Source organism: Nematolebias whitei, chromosome 16, assembly GCF_014905685.2.
Source record: "Nematolebias whitei isolate Nwh7 chromosome 16, NemWhi1, whole genome shotgun sequence".
Taxonomy (NCBI): Eukaryota; Metazoa; Chordata; class Actinopteri; order Cyprinodontiformes; family Rivulidae; genus Nematolebias; species Nematolebias whitei.
The window spans coordinates 17,833,968-17,851,913 of NC_056513.1; the positions used below are offsets into that span (position 1 = coordinate 17,833,968).

Here is a 17,946-nt window from a genome sequence, read left to right on the forward strand (position 1 = left end):
ATATATATATATATATATATATATATATATATATATATATATATATACACACTAAAATAAATACAGTAGTCCCTTGCTACTTTGCAATTCTTTTTTTGCAGACTCGCTCTATTGCAGTTTTTCTAAGTAAGATTGGACATGACACACAATTGGCTGATTGATGGATGAGCTGCATGATCAGCATAGAATAATAAAACATATTTAAAATAAATTATTTAGCACCTGCTGCACCTGTGTGCAGCCCACAGCTGCAGGGAGAAGCTCCCTCCTGCAGCGTGTCAGATCTATCTCCGCTCTGCAGTGGAGAAGTGGGTGTGGCCAAGAGAGCTGGCAGGTGGCAGAGAGCAGGAGAGCAGCCAGAGTCAGAGAGCTGAGATCAAATCATGACATGCTTTTAGAGCGTTTACAGTTTAGAAAATTGTTAGGGACATTGCAAGAGTGTGGGAAGGATTTAAAACACCTTAATATATACTGTACATGTATATAAATACTAAAATAAACTACTACTACTTGTGTACATAATTTTGTTCCACCTCATTCACCACATGAGATGGTAATGGCAATAAAGTTTACTGTACTTGAATTTGGACTACTATATCCCTACTTCACAGATTTTCATTTATCTCGGGGTGGTGTGGTCCCTAATCCCCATGATAAACGAGGGACTACTGTATATACTAGCTAGATATACACCCCATGAAAAGTGTTTGTATTTGTGTTGTGAATGACTTACAAACGCTACAGGGTCATTGCTCCTAGTTCCAATGATACTGAACCTTTCCACCACAGTGTTCTTCATCAGAGCTTCAGCGTACGCCTTCAAGGTCAGGATGGGAATATTCTGCATACAAAAAGCACAATTACTACATCAGCAGGTAGAAATGATTTGTTTATATTTCCAGTACATGTAAAACAACACTTTGGTAATAAAGTTTCTACTGTTCTGAATTCCATTAAATGTTTTACAAACATAACCATATCATGTATTTCAGCTAACAAATTGCTCTAATGGTAATCTTCAAACTATTACGTCAACTCTACCTTGTTTTCTTAAATCAGCCCAATATTCTCACCTTTATGTTGTTAAGATTAACTTCCACCAGGTCAGGATCGTTCCTCTTTAGTCTCATGAGCGTTTCCTCGACATCAGTGGAGTTGGGCTCCTCATCGGGAACTGGTTTATACTGGGTGCACTGGATCACACCTGGGAAACAACACAGGAAACTATACAATTCACCCAGACTCTAGTTGGGATCTGTTTAAACAAGTTGTATTGATACGTTTGACACATTTATATTCAGAAGAAACCAGTTTTTAAATCTCAATTGATTGGGAGGTTGTTTTTGTTTGTTTTTTAACTGCCAAAACGTTATAGCTTTTTTTAAGTATATTTTTTGTTGATATTTTGAGATTATGTTGATTTTTTTTTTTTTTACAATTTTCTTCCATGAAGCCTGACTTAAAAGTAACTTTAAAGTGGCCTTGATCAGATGTTCTTCAGGGGCCTCATGAAAAACAAAAGTGTGCAGCTTTCATACTGAAAGTTAGCTTAGGAGCAAAATGTGAAATGTGAGTACGCACAAACATATTAAAATGAATCAAACCGTACACTCAAATGTTTCCAGACACCTTATCTTCATACAGCTCAAACTAAATGGAACTGAGAGCACATGAGACACCTCCCCTGACAAGCCTCTCTTTAAATATGCAAATAGATTTAAATATGTTCTGCATGTCAAAAAAGAGCTTTTCTTCCCACAGACCAGGAACATGCATGTTAGGCTGATTGGTAACTCTAATTGTCTCTAGCTGTGAGTGAGAGAGTGAATGGTTGTTTGTCGTGTTTGTCTCCATGTGTCCTTGTGATGGACTGAAGACCAGTCCAGGGTGTCCCCCGCCTCTCACACAGTGATAGCTGGATATGAGCACCAGTGACCTAAAATGTCCACCTTTATTACAACTGTTTTAACAATTAAAATGAAATTACTGTGAAAAATATATTTAATGATTTTACAGTGAAGAAAACGGACTACAAAAGACAACACTTCCACACAGTTACACATCATCCTTCTCCATCAGCACTAAAAATAAATCAACTACAAATGTGAACAAACTGTTCCAAGCAGGGACTCTTTACCTGCTAGTCATATTTGGTAGTTACATATTCAGTGTTCAGTTGTGTTTAGAGATGGAGGAGATGCTGTACGATGAGCCCAGTGGTTTCTAAATTGCGTGTGGGTGTCTGTGTGATGGAGGGATAAAAGCATTCTTTACAATAGTTTATAAAATAAAATATAAACACACGACTGTATTCCTGGAGAAGCATTAAAATGGTGTTTGGACGTCTGCATAAATTGACTCTAATCTTGGTGCTTAACAGGTTTTACCACGTTTTATCAGAGTTAGAATCGAGAACAAGAACATTGAGTCGGTTTTCTTGAACAAATTAAATCTTCATTTGAGATCATTGAATTTGAGCGTAAATTTTCTAGAGCCATGTCATATTTTCTTAGTACGCATTGTTTTGCTCGTTTTAGTTTTTAGAACTTAATTTTGGAAACTGTCAAGAGAGTACCAATCCAGATATTTCCAAAAGAATGTCCACTCACATGCAGCAATAACTAAAATTAAATGTTTCCATTAACTGTCGATCAGTCCTGCACACTGGCTTGGAGGAATTTTAGCCCATTCCTCTGTACAGAACAGCTTCAACTCTGTGATGTTGGTGGTTTCCTCACATTAACTGCTGCTTCAGGTCCTTCCACAACATCTGGATTGGATTAAGGTCAGTTGGTCATTCCAAAACATGAACTTTATTCTTCTTTAAACATTCTTTGGTAGAATGACTTGTGAGCTTAGGGTCATTGTCTTGTTGCATGACCCATCTTCTCTTGAGATTCAGTTCATGGACAGATGTCTTGATGTTTTCCTTTAGAATTCTCTGATATAATTCAGAATTCATTGTTCCATATTTTAGGTCATATTTATGCAGATATATAAAAAAATTCTAAAGGCTTCACAAACTTTCAAGCACCACTGTATATACAGTCACAGATAAATATGTTGGTACCTTAACAGCTCATTGAAACAATGCTTCATTTCTCATGAAAAGTGATTCAGTTAAAAGCAACTGTCTATGTCTGCATGCTTTTAGTAGATGAAGTAAACAAAAAAAAGTGAAAAGATATATATATATTTACAAATACAAGCTCAAATCATACAGATAGATTTTTGTATCCTTGCATTATCGTCATGTTTCAAACGGTGTTTGACTCTAGTTGGTTTAACTGGTGCCTTCATCAGCCATTCAGCCTATTTAAAGGAAACAGCTGCTGGGCAGTCTGGTATTGTTGTGTGCACCACACTGAACATGGAGCAGAGAGAGTCAAGGTGAGAACTGGCTGAAGAGATCCCAAAGAAGGTTGTAGATATCCATGTAAAAGGAAAAAAAACACAAAACCATTTCCAAGCAGACCACAGCTGCTAATATTATTAAAAATGATAAAGTCTAATAGAACTGTAGCGAGGCAAAACTATAGCTTCATTGGCTCTAGTCACATCAGTTGTTTGTTTATTTTCTTCTTTCGGCTGCTCCCTTCTTCATGGGTCGCCACACCAAACTAACTCACACGAAGACTTGGCAATTGTTTTTACGCCGAATGCCCTTCCTGACAACCACAGACTACCGAGCTACCACACAGCCCTCTGTGTGGAGCAGATGGTGGGGGTTAAGGGCCTTGCTCAAGGGGCCCAGAATGGGGCAAATGAGAGTGGAGACAGGTGTGGGTGCTTCACCTATCCCACCCACATTTTGATGTTGTCGGTCCTCGGATTTGGACCGGCGACCTTCCGATCACAGACTCACCTTCTATAACCTTTGCGCCACCACTTTCCCCATTATTAATATTATTATTATTGTGGAAGGTTGCCATCAAATATAATCACATCTGTATGTAGGAGTGCATAGTGTGTTTAACGTACTGTTAAGGCCTTGCTTGTTGACTATGGTGCTGCTGGCCAGGGCCTCATAGTACTGCTGGTTACTCATCAGGGTGTGCATGCCCAGGATGGCTGGAAAACCACAGGATAACAGAGGAAACATTAACTGAAGGAACGGCGGAAAGAGAGAGAGTAGCACTCTACAGACATCACTGTGCAGATTTTAGCATTTGTTGACACAGAATCACTTACATACAAACAGCCAAAAAGCACTTCATCATCACAAGCACATTAAATGGTTGAAGGTTGACATTGTTCTTCCATTTGACATCACATTCTAAGGTTTAAATGACGCTTCACAGTTTTGTTTTGTTTTGACCTGACGGCAGAGACGTTTAATACTTTCATCTTCTACCGTATATTACAGCATATTAGTGCAGAAATTATATCAATATAAATTATACCTTAAAATTAAATAAATTTAGCTTGTTTTATTTATATAAGTAATAATTATATCAAGAAATTGTACAAATTCTGTGTATTTTTATGGCAAAATAACAGATTTGAGTGAAAAAGAGCATTAATGTAGAATTTTTCACCTGCGTCTCATAAGTAATAATAAAAAGTATTACGTTAGTTTATATATCCTGATGCATGCTCAATAATCCATGTAGAGAAATCTAAAAGTTAAGTCAGGTCCTCTGGACGGATTCAAAAAATAATAAAAATTAAAATTTAAAACTTGCTGAAACGCTTCGTCTTTTATCCAAAAGACTTTGACAGTCTGAGGAGGTGCAACAAACTCAGTCTTAGGTATAATAATAATAAGGTGATATTTACTTTGTTAGAATTTGTTTATATAGTTTCATTTATTAAGAAACATTTATGAAAGCAGTAATTTGATAAGATTATGTTGAACAATGTGTAATAATAAGTATGAAACATCTGCGTGGTGCTGCCATCATGCATACAGGAAGTTACAAGCCTCCGTTTTTTATTAGTTGTAGTTGTGGCTAAATTATACATTTTAATTACATTAAGCTAATTGTGACAGTAAAAGTCGCTACAACCTTTTTTTTTAATCAGCAGAAGAGTTTAAAAAGATATGAATCCAATAAAATTTGCAAAAAAAGCTTTACACAAACAAATGCTTTGCACATTTGATAATTAATTTTCCAGCGTATTTTCAGCATGTTTTTGTTTAAATGTTGACTCATAACAAAAAAATAACTTGAACATGACAGACAAAAGCAACTGTTTCATGCAAACAGTGAGGTGTCACCAGATACCCAGGATGATGCTCAGCTAATGGACAAAGAGATCCAGAAGTAGGGAAGGAGGAGAAAATGGAGAGACCAGTGGAGAGATGGAGGGTGAGGGTGGAGGTGGAGGGGGGATGGAAGGAGTGCTGAAGGAAATGAAGGAATTCACAAGTTAGACTGAGGATAGTTAAGACCAACAAAGGCTGGTTAAGGATGTCTTTACACTGATAAGAGGATGAAAAAAAAGTTAAGATACATGAGCTGACATACTGAGCGAGACAAATTAATTGGAATATCAAAAATTAATGTATTAGAGTGCACACCTTTAAGCAGTTTTGTCCCGGTTTATTTTAATGCTGTTTAAAGTCTTGCTTGATCCCTTTCAAAAAGTCATATTTGGTGGAATAAAACACACAACCACTTTGTCTACTGTTTATATAGCATGATGTAGAAAGTTCAGAAAGCAGAGGTGTAATAGGACACGTTACCTGCAATATCACAAAGTTCTGCATCAGAAGCACTGGCCAGGGCTTCCTCCAGCTCCGGCTCTAGAGTAACACTTTCTATGATTGGATCCACCATCTTTTTAGGGACCCAAGCTTTCCCTGTGCGATGAGAAAAAAATATATATAATCTACTATCAATGACTGAATTTTGCGTTGTCACAAAATGTGACTTGTACTTAGGAGACAGCACAGTCAGATGTTCTAACGCTGATTCTTTCAAGGAGTAAGCCAATGACTAAGACTTCTGCACACCAATAAAGTGAAAGTTCTCCTGCCACCCCAGCTCCAAAGGTTTAATCAAATGAAAATATTAACACATTTGTGTTGTAGTTATGCAAACAGGTGAGACAAAGTTGCAAAAATGTGTTCAGTTAAAGCATAGCTATGTTGCATACAGTAGTCCATCACTTAGCGCGGGGGTTACGTTCCAGACATCCTTATGATAGGTGAAAATCCACAAAGTAGGGACGTTATATTTATTTTAGTATTTATATACATTTTAAGGTTTTATAAACCCTTCCCACACTATGCAATGTTCTTAGCAATGTTCTAAACTCTCTAAATGCTCTACAAGAGCACAGCGAAAGAGAGCAGACAGACTGATGCTACGGTTACTGAGAATCAGCGCTCGGAGGCAGGCTGGCCATCATGAGCACCAGGACATTTCCTGGTGGCCTGGCCTGCTCAGTAGTCGCCAAGAGGGACTAAAGGCTCGGTTTGGGTTGCACTTGATTATTTGATTATCATTATCATGGACGCTGCCTGTCATGGTGCGCTAAGATTCATAACTGGCTGTAACTACCGTACACACCATTGCACCCTGTATTCACTGGTTAACTGGTCATCATTAACTTCATATAGACTCTCTCATTGGTACATTTTCATCTTTAAATCACTTCTTGGTCTGTTGCCTTCATACATCTCCTCCTACATGTCTCTGCGTGAGTGTAGCTACAGCGTGTGCTCTCAGTGCAGACTGAACTAGGTAAAAGGGCATTCTCCTACTCTGCTCCTGTTTCCTGGAATATCTTGCAAAAAGATCTGGAGCTCTCAATCTTGACCTCTCTAAGTGGCTTCAAACATCTGCTAAGTTCGTGGGAAAAACCAACGCAGACATGTTCCTGTTTTTAGTTTTCTACATTGCAGTACAATCTAGCTGTTTTTTTGTTACTTTTTTTAAAATACCATTTTATTTTCACTTGTTATTCTCAATTTGTATGCATCCTTTATGATTGTCTATTGTTGTCATCACTCTTTGTTAAAATCAGGTCTCTCTTGTAAATGGCTCAATGGGATTAACCTGTATAAATAAAGGTTGAATGAATTTTCAGTGAACAATCCAAGCCATTCCTGCGCTTCACTCAGGTATAAGACATACCCCCATCACCCCCTCCTTTCTTTTTCCCGAGGTTGCCTGTTGCACGCCCACCTGCAACAGACAGCTTTAGAAAGAGAAAGGGGGAGAAGGGTCTGTCTTATACCTGAGTAAGCCACGCTCAGCCACTCTCTCCCTTTTTAAAATCTGATTCACTCTTATTTTTCCACCTAAGCATTTTCTGTGATATTCTACAATTGTTCATCTTATCTGTTCATCCCTGCTCACTGAGCAGTTGCGATGGGGAAAGACAGACTCCACCCCCTTCTTTATATTTCTGAGGCTGTCTCTGCTGTGACAGACAGCCTCAGAAAGAGAAAGAAAGGAAGGGGGTGGGGTCTGTCTTTTCCCATCACTAATCATGTGTTGTGTACAATCTTATGTTGAAAACCCACAAGAGTGAGTTCGCGAAAGTTGAACCACGAAAAATCAAGAGACTATCTTATTATCCCATAAAACTATGAACTATTGTGTCTGACTGTAAAGACAAAACTATTTTGGGTTTTGTTATTAAAGATATTCTAATGAATTTGTGTGTGTTGCTTCATTCAGGCAGATTTCTTTCAGCCATTGTTTTAAACGCCGGCTTAAAAGTAGAAAGCTACAAAGATGTATCCCAAAAGACACTGACAGATTCTACCAAGCAATAAATCCCAACAAAAAGTTGCAACAAGCAGATAGAACTCTGTTTAGGAGTTCAGCTGAAAATGTAACAGCAGCAGATGAAAATGTGAAAAACTACAGCTGGAAGAGCTTCTGGAGTTTTACCACACTCTCACTCTCACACTCACACTCACACTCACTCACGCACTCTCTCTCTCACTCTTTCTCTCTCTCACACACACACACACACACACACCTTTGAGTACATTTGACTGAACAGCTGGACAGACCTCTGAGGATGTGACGAAAGTTAATGTTTACGCTTAAATTTTCCTTTCTCAACTAAAATAAATAATTTGAAGAAAAGTGTTTTTTGCAACATTTAAGGAATTCAAATAGTAATAAATTTATTGCCATTTTTCTAATGTGCCCATTCAACAATGCAATTTCTTACCATAAAATTGCATCTCTTACCCCTCTTTTCCCCAGTGTACGGCACCAGGTCTTCTTGATCAGGATGCTCTTTGGCCTGTTTCTCCAGATGGGCCAGCAGGTTGTCTCGTTGAAAGGTTCCTGTTGGTGCTTTCTTGGTCTGGTCTTTCTGCCGAAGACCAGCAGGCAACAATGCGTTCTAGAAGAGGATGATAATTTACATTATTTAAAAGACTGGCTTTACAGACTGCTCAAACAATCCCTTCCTATTAGATATCTGAGTATTACTACTGAGCAGATGTGTTGTCATATGGGTTATATAGTAAAATGTAAATATTTGATCTGCCCATTTTAACCCATTTGTTATTTTACTTGAACATAAATAGTACAGAGTGAACGAGCTGAAACAATACTCTATTCAGTCTCTTGGAAACTAGAGTCTGTTCTGACCTGGAACCACAGACACAATCACTCAGAACCAAACTGATGCATTTCTACAACAGCTCTATCCCAAGGAATATACTATGCTGGGGCCCTCCAGGGCTTAGTCACAGCCCAGAGCTTTAGAATCATGGTTTACTTTCTCATATTTAGGCCAATTATCTTAATATTTTTATCTCTCAGCTTTGTCAAGAATGGCACTTTTTGCAACAATGGTTTAAGAAAATTCTAAATACTTTATCATTTACATAAATTATTCACTGTATTGTCAAAAATGTTTTCCCTTCATAATTTGTAGGTTCTTCAAATCAAAGAAAAAGTCTGAATAAATGTGTTTTATTTCTCCAAAGTTACATTTTTTTGCAAAAGGTTTTAGTTCACTTTGGATTATTTAGTATGTGATATGTCAGATTATAAAGTCTAAGCACAGTAAATGTGGTGAATCCACTGCAGCCATCAAAACACCACCACATCACATGATTTATGCTACTAGAGCTTAGTGACTTTTTAGTTAACAGTTTTCTTAGTTCATATCTTAGATCTTATTACTGTTTTTCTTTACATTTTAATACTTTTGTTGGATGTAACTGGGACCCTGTGTACACAATTTCTTTCCACCACATGTACCACATGTGGTGTGAACAACAAATAAAGAACCTTTAATCCTTGGATATCCCAACCTGTTCACTGGTTCTTTCACAGCATCTTCTACTTATTTATTTGGATGTTTGTTTCCAGAAATTAAGCACATGCCCCTTTATATTCCTAAAGTCATTATCTCATTTACGGACATCTATAGCTATTTCTTGTAACTACTATTTTAGGCTGTGAAATAGCCTAGTTTTAGTAAAAAAATAATCCCTGGAACATTGTAACAAGTTAAAAAAAAAAGACATTCTGTTGGTAAAAACTATCCTAGATGTAGACAAACATTAACCTGTTTAAACTATTTCAGTAGAGAAGTATATTGCCGTGGAGTAAAAATGACTTGTTTTAGAATGTTTTAAGTATGTTGTTCTGCAACAAGATTTAAGAGCTACTGGCTGCCAGAAAAAAAATCGTATTTTAGACCTGAATAAGGATTATTTTTATCTTGTTTGTGAGGATTGTTCCAACTAATCTAGTTAAAACATTGCAATCATCTGGACACTTGTGTTATGTGTCCTTTGAGCCATTTCTTGACATACAGATCATTAAATATTTGGGGGCTCGTCCGGGATTTTAACCCAGGATCCGGTTTCGTGGGCTAATATTTTTATAGTGTTTTATCATGCGTATGCGAGATATCCCTTAGAAGTAGTGGGGTTTTTGTTTTCTCGTTGGCAGAAAACCAATTGTAGTTGAAAACAGTTTTGAATTTGTGAATATGCTTATTCACAATTAAAATATGTAAAAAAAACTGAAGAAACAGATGCTGCAGTGCTGGCAATTATAACTCTTATATCAGTCACTAACTCTGCTTCATCTTAACACAGGATCAAGAAGTTTCCCAAACCACAGTTTCACAAAAGTTATTTTCAACCAATCAGATGAGCTCTTGATGCTACTTATAGCTTCAAATCTTATCTGTGCTCTCAACACCCAAAGGCCTCTGTAGTCACTGGTTTGCATCTCTTTCTGCTTGATTCGGTTGTTCCTCTTACTGCAGTCACTTTCCTTTTATTCAAAGCCTTCATGCTAAAATATTGATAGTGGAGCAAATAACTTCTTAACACTTTGCAACACGACAGAAGTATGTGGTTCTCCATACCTGCCAAGCTTTTTGATTGTGCCACACAGTTATATCAGGTGTAGCTGACAGGTTTCAGTCACAACGTATTTTTAACAACAGTGGACTCACTCTTCGTTTCATCAGCCCACTCGTAATATATGAGGCACAACAGTAACATGTACAGTAGCTTTCTCTTCATGCACAAGATAAATTAGACCATTTTGATAACTTAAGGAAATGGAAAAAGTCACCATTTCAAACTATAGGTGAAAGTATTTTGGACTAATTGAGATCCAAATAAAAAAAGTTAGCAGCAGCACTGTTGGCACTGATTCAATGTTTTCTGTTGAGCATAAAGCACACCACACTCTTCTTCTCCTCGTATTTTTAACTTTGTTCTTGTTCTCAGCCAACTCATCGCACAAACATCTGTCTCTCCGGCAGCTAAACTTGTCATTAAGCTCAAGGCAGTCGTTTACCTTGTCGGCAAATGTTTAACTACCGTATTTTTTGGACTATAAGGCGCACCAGATCATAAGGCGCATTAAGCAAAACAAAACAGTCCGATAAGTCAAACTTTATTCAGCTCATTCGCAATAACCACATAAAATCAGTTCAAGGTCAGTAAGTCCAACCAGAATTAATACATAAAGTGCACCGGATTATAAGGCTCACTGTTGATTTTTGAGAAAATTAAAGGATTTTAAGTGCCCCTGATAGTCTGAAAAATACGGTACTGAGCTGGAAAATACTGCAAGTTATTTAGTGTTGGACTTGTTTTCATTTATGGAGATATGAAAATAAAACTGCAGCTCTCACGGAAAAGTAATTTAAGGTGTTTAACAATAGTATTAAGCCATGGATTAAAACTAAAAGTTGGAACACGTATTCAATGATGAAACAAAAATCAGAGTTCAAGCTTTAGACTTGAGGATGTATCTCAACAGAAGTAAATGCAATGAACAAGGCTGAGATTAAGTGTGTGACTGTGAGGAGACACTGTACTAAATGTTCTTTTTATGACTTATTAATTTAGGCACAGCTGACAAACTTGTTTTTCTGTCCTACATGAGACTTGTGCAGATGTTTTACTAGAAGTGATGTGGACTGCCTCACTACGAACGCCATGTTTTAACGCAAATGGGCACTTTACTGTGGCGTAAGCTCATGAACAGGCACAAACAAGGCAAGCATGCACGCACACGCTGTGTCTACTGTTTACGTCATAGAGCTCCTGCAGTTGCTCACTGCTGGCATCAGCCTCACCAATACACACTCACACACACAGTATAACCTTCCAGTCATCCCACTGGCATTGAGGGGGACTCCTGTCTTTTTATAAGCAGTCAGACATTCATCTGAAAGCTATTATAGCTGCTGTCTGCAGCGCAGCTCACAATCAATCACGGAGTGTTTTCTTAGTGCGTGCAGAAATTAAAACATCTGAAAGATCAACAGACAGACGACACAATCATTAATGATGTACTGCACTTGATGCAGCTCAGTATGAAAGCAAAATAAATTTAAATAAACTTTTTTTTCCCCTGTATAATAACTGTAACTAATGTAAGGTTGTTTAACTATTTCCTCTGCTTTCTACATGAACTGGTTTGCACTTCAAATGATTAGGACAATATTTTACTTATAGTAGATTTTTGGCATTGCTTAAATTTTTATATAAACAAAAAAAACACTGATTTACAGTCATGGTATGAATTTATCTAGACCAGTGGTTCTCAAGCTTTTCGAGTTTTGGCTCAAAAAATTAACATTGCGGATTCTTGTGACCCTGATTATTGGTTAAGTATACAAGCATTATACAATGAACAAAAATATAAATGCAAAACCAACAGGCCTTTTTCTCTCAAATATTGTTCACAATTTTGTGTAAATCTGTGTTAGTGAGCACTTCGCTTTTGCCTAAATAATCCATCCACCTCACAGGTGTGGAATATCAAGATGCTGATTAGACAGCAAAGTTATTGCACAGGTGTGCCTTAGGCTGACCACAATAAAAGGCCAATCTAAAATGTGCAAGTTTGTCACAGTTCAATGCTGCAGATGTTGCGCGTTTGAGACAGAGAGAGAATTTGACAGTACATCCAACCAGCCTCACAACCGCAGACCACGTGTAACCACATCAGCCCAGGACCTCCACATCCAGCATCTTCATCTCCAAGAACATCTGAGACAAGCTGCTGCAACAATCGGTTTGTATAACCAAATAATTTCTGCACAAACTGTCAGAGACCGTCTCGGAAAAGCTCATCTCCTTGTTCGTCATCCTCATCGAGGTCTCCACCTGACTGCAGTTTGTCGTTGTAACTGACTTGAGTGGGCAAATGCTCACTTTTGATGGAGTATGGCACGTTGGAGAGGTGTTCTTTTCACAGATGAATGCCTGTTTTCACTGTATAGGGCAGATGGCAGACTGCATGTATAGCGTCAGGTGGATGAGCGGTTGTGGCCCACGGTGGCAGTGGAGTTATGGTATGGGCAGATGTATGTAATGGACAAGGAATGCTGGCGCATTTTATTGATGGCATTTTGAATGCACAGAGATACCGTCATGAGATCCCGAGGCCCAGCAGTAAGACTATTCTAACACAGATTATTGTACTTTTCCCCATATAAGAATCAGAGTCAGAATAAACTTCATATAAGTTGCACCTTTTTGCATACATTTGCATGCCTTGCAACTTATTCGGCAAATAAACTTATTTACAATTTTTTTTTCTTCCCATAACCAAAATTTTGGCTGAGAGCTGACGATTTCATTCATTCTGACATGAAAAATATTGAACATTACCATTTTCAGCCACTAGAGGACCCTCAACAAATATGGCAAGGCAAGTGTCTCATTAATAGGTAAAAGTGGCTATTAATGAGTCACTTGGCTTGCCATACAAAGCCACCTTCATCTCGCTCCGGAACTCCTGCAGCAAACGTCAAATCAGATGCATTTCGCTGTGCCGCCTAGGCGAAATGCATCTGATTTGACCATTAAAGTGTATTTATTAATTTCAACTGAGACACCTTTACTATAATTTCTAGCAAACAAATAATTGTTTTTAGGTGGTTATCTTGTTAAATTTTTGTTAAAGTCCTCCCGTGCACGCTCCCGCAGTTGTCATTTGGCAGCCAATCGATTATTGGCACAACACCGGCCCACATTTCCGGGTTGTCAGCGGTGATGAATAACAAAAGCGATGCGTCAGCGGTGACGCATAATAAATGCGACTTATATGGCGAAGCGACTTATTTATGGTTCTTTCCCACTTTATTAGACTTATTTGGACTGATGTGACTTATACGGCGGTGCGACATGTATGGAGGCAAGTACGGTATTAAGCTTTGTACTGTTTGGTTGTGCAAACAACTTTTAAAACAGTCTCTCATTTGCCATGGCAATGATAGCATAAAAAGTTAACATGTATTTAACACTGAATAATTTCCTCACATGTTCCTGAAAGTACATTACAAGGTTTAGCATTTTGTAGAACTGCACTACCTAGAAACAAATATTACTAGCTAATGGGAATATAAATGATAACACAGTGAACCTGCACTAGATCTAGTTTCCTGCAGCACATTACATTAGAAGTTTCAATAAGACAGTATGACCCCATAACTCTCCAGTGAAGCCAACATACTGACACAATCTCCTCCTTACGGACTTAAATATTACAAACTTACGTCAGGATCAAGCTCCTCTAATTCATCCTCTAACCGCTGCAGCTCTTCCTCCGAGAGCTTCTTCAGCAGCTCGTCCTCATCTATGTCCCTGTACTTGTCCATCTCCTTCTTTAACACCGACATAATGAACAGCTCACCTGGAGAGAAAAGACGGCTTATGTTGGGAAATAAAACGAGAACATTCAATGTTAAATGGGAATGGTTAAGTCAAGCTTTTACTTGAACTGTCAGTATCACCTTCTTTGTTTAGTTTTCTCAAATTTCTAGACTTTGTGAACAAATATTTGTTGGTGAAAACAGCCAAAACACCAGACAAAAAGAATAAAATAAAACGATAAAACAACAAGGTGCTTGAATGACTGAAAAACAAAAGATTTAACAACGAAATGCAAAAGTAGGATTTATGCGTCCAATTATTGCTTTGGGACTTTCAATCAAATATGTCCAGTAGTTCATGAGGTATTTTGCTAACAAAACAGACAAACGAACACAGATAACTACATTATTGCTCACATTTTATGACAATAAAAAAAATACATGTATAACACAGTAACTGAGCGTCACTTCATGTTCCAGTTTCCGATGCTTACTACCTTGATCTCCACCGAAGAGGTCAAATAAAAAAGGTGACCAATTCCCTCGAAGTCCTTCTGGTTCACAACTGAAAGAGGCAGTGGTATGAGTGAGGAACATATTTCTATGTGTTGCTCTCCTGCTTTCATTTATTTCTATTTAAATACATTTCTATGCTTAAAAATATATTTTAAGGATTAGTTGACATGAGAACAGCAGATCAGCTAAATGCTAAATGCTGCGCTACAACTTTTGTTTTAGACTTCTGACTTTTTAAATTTCTTTTTTACTTTTCGGGATAGTTGTCAATGTTTAATATGTTGCAAATAGACTTAATTGCTTTGCTGTACAATTTAAAACTTAAAACAGTCTTACAAAGTTAAGTCAGGTCTTCTGGACAGATTCAAAACAATAATAAATAAATAAAAAACGTGCCTAATAGCCCCTTATAGTGGATCAACCAGTTTGCTGTTGACATCCAAAACCAGCTGTTCACATGATCCAGGAGGACCATCAACCTGATGACTGATCGTTAGTGCTCTGATGGTCGCTTGCTATTCACAGAGGACTGAGTGCAGTGTTGTCAGATCTTACGATAGAAACAAGCAACCAGCTCTATGAAAACAAGCATAGTTGCCAAGTTTGCTTATTATAAGTGACTTTGGGCTTGTTTTTTTCTAAAGTCGCTAGAAAAAGTCAATCTTGTGAGTCGCGTTTTTTTAGGCTTGTTTTGAACGTGAAGTTGCTTATTTGGACTTGACTTTCTTTCCGAGTGAAACTAGTTGATTATCTCCCAGTTCTGCACAACTAAGCAAAAGACGAGTGGTAGCACATAGTTTGTCCCTTCCATCGCTCCCGCCCAAGTTGGTGAGGCGAAAGGCTCTTGAATTTTGCTGTTGTTTATGTGTAATGCCATAATAAATGTATGTTCATACTGTTTAAAAACGGCCTCTGTTTTACACAACGTGGTGGGTTGCCAGTTGTGCTTGTTTTCATAGAGTTGGTTGTTTGTTTCTATCACGAGATCTGGCAACGCTGAATCAGATCATTGAAATACTTGGTTTATTTACATAATGACTTTAATCGCTGGATGTCCGGCCCCTGAGCTGCTGGCTTTCAGTAACTGTGACCCCCTGAGCAGTTTAGTTGAATAGTTCTGCTTTAGAGGGTGGAATACAGTTTATTCAATTTCCAAAACCTAAACTGAGTCAGGAAAAATGTAAAAGATGGGTAACGCTCTGTGGCCGACCGCAGCTGAATACGACAGTGATAAACAGGAAGTACTGCGTGTTCATTCAGTAAGAAGTAACTGCAAGTAAATCCTTTATTTTCTGTCATAATTACATTGTGTGCTTAATGCTTGAATTAATTCTTAAAGCTAATTGTCCTTTGTTTTGAGTGTTTTGTATATAGATATATGTTGCAAATTGTTGGCATAAATTTCGTCTTTGTTTGTTATGATCAGTTAACACTAAACTGATTTTGCACAAAGCATTTAATAGATTGTATAAAGTAAAGCAGGGCGCTACATCTGTAGCATCTTAGCTAGCACGCGTCTGTACTGCACGCCGCTAGCTTAGCGCTACTTCTTGTTGTGTTGAGCTCTCTAAAATGGTTATTGAATTAAGTGTTTACTTCATATTCTGATGCATGCTCAATAATCCAGGTAGAAAAATCCAAAAAAAAAAGTTCAATCTGGTCCTCTGGACATTCTGGACTTATGGAGGTAAACGTTTAACAACCTGTTAAAATACACCAGAATGCAGGAAATGGCATCTACTTTATTCAGAAATTCCTGGGGAAGGACGCCCAGACCCCCCCCCCACACACACACACACACACACACACACATTACAAATGCTTCTGACACCACCACGTTGTTCAAGCCAAGAGCCATTGTCAGCACTGGGGGGCTAAGCACCCCTAAAGGTCAGATTCTAGAATCGCCCCTGGTAAGAGCAGTGATGGCCATCAGGATATCATTTTTTTATCTTTAAAATTATGTTTTTAATAGATTGTTCTTTCACTAATAATATATCAGCTACGTGGGAGTGCTTGGCTTGGCACACCTTTTTTCTCTGAGTTCTTTGTTGAGGTAAGGCATGTTTAATTCCCCCTGACAAGTGTCCACCTGACATTACTGGGTCAAATAAAAATTAAAGCAAAAATGTAGAGTGCAAAGTTTATATTAAATCAAGAAAATGTTGCGTTCAGTCAATACAAATGTGTCATAAAACTTTCTATTAAATATCTATGTCGGCGAGTGTGTTTTGGCTACAATCCAGAGATTGAGTCGAGCGTGCTTTTCTTTTGTTCTGCTTTCACTTAGATCAATGACAGCTTTCCAAAACTTGGGATCAAGAACTGGGCTGAAGTCCAACTAACACTGCAAGACACCAACCTGACTTCATGACACCAAACAGGCCTTGCCTGTATTTAGATTTCTACTGTAAAAGTGGGACATTTACTGTGGAGAAGAGTAAAAAAACATTGAAAACAACCTGATCCACATGTTGAAGAGTTTGTTAGTTAGCATTGAAGAATTGAATATCTGAAACAGAATTGAAATTGATGCGAGTACATTTGAGAAATCTGGCAGCTTATCAGGGATGAACGCAGCCTTAAGAATCTAAAAAAAATAGTGTTTAGCTGTTCTTTAAAACTTCTTCAGTAACCCAAATCTTTGTAACCTTGTGGCTTTTGTTGCTTGTTTTACGAGATGCATGAGTTTTTGGAAACGTGTGACGTTAGAACTTTCATAACCAATAAACGAGCTAAAACAGAGCAGGAAGTGAGAAACGTGACTTTATGATGTGTCCTGTGTGGAGTGGCTCAAAACAGCTGACACATGAAATCAACCTTTAAACATTCAAGCACAAAGACTTTCGGAGAAAGAAAATAATTTCATGTCATGTTTCTGTGTTGTGCCGTATTTCAAGCCTTATTGTTGCAGCTGCAGCGTAAAAAACAGAAAGACTGAAAGAGGACTGCTCGAATACTTTAAAACAGCTGAGGGACAACTGTTTTACTTCTCTCTGTCGTGAGTTTCTGTCATGACTGCAATGGTCGGGGGTCCATTTACAGTCAGGAGTAAAATAAGTGACCATGATTAAATGATATCCACATAACTTTTACTGAACCTTTAACCGTTCATTGTCTTGAGGACATTAAATCCGTCTTTGCTATTTTTTAGTATATACTTCTAGGAAGGCCTTTGTGCATTCTGGAGGGGTCAAAACGTCAATGTTTAATCAAGCATCACTTCGATTGGAGGTGATTAACTTATACTTTTGCTTGTTTTATTTATTTATTTTTAGATGATGGGAGCATGCAGGATTTAGAGCAGAGGTGCCGAAAATGGGGCCCGTGGGCCAAAGTTGGCCCGCCAAGCAGTCCTCGTTACTATAT

At 37.9% G+C, this 17,946-nt stretch overlaps 1 protein-coding gene across 1 annotated transcript in view; it reads right to left on the reverse strand.

The window, feature by feature from the left end:
- The window catches only part of tmod1 (tropomodulin 1), a 307,955-nt gene extending 293,334 nt beyond the window's left edge, over positions 1-14,621 (reverse strand). Inside the window, exons 1-7 of the mRNA XM_037689743.1 lie at positions 14,559-14,621; positions 13,966-14,102; positions 8,160-8,316; positions 5,690-5,806; positions 3,982-4,071; positions 1,074-1,204; positions 734-841 (exon numbers count right to left, since the gene is read on the reverse strand). Of these exons, the coding sequence (XP_037545671.1) occupies positions 734-841; positions 1,074-1,204; positions 3,982-4,071; positions 5,690-5,806; positions 8,160-8,316; positions 13,966-14,088 (726 nt within the window). The 5' untranslated portion in view covers positions 14,089-14,102; positions 14,559-14,621. The remainder of the gene's footprint in view (positions 1-733; positions 842-1,073; positions 1,205-3,981; positions 4,072-5,689; positions 5,807-8,159; positions 8,317-13,965; positions 14,103-14,558) is intronic.
- Positions 14,622-17,946: the final 3,325 nt, after the last annotated feature.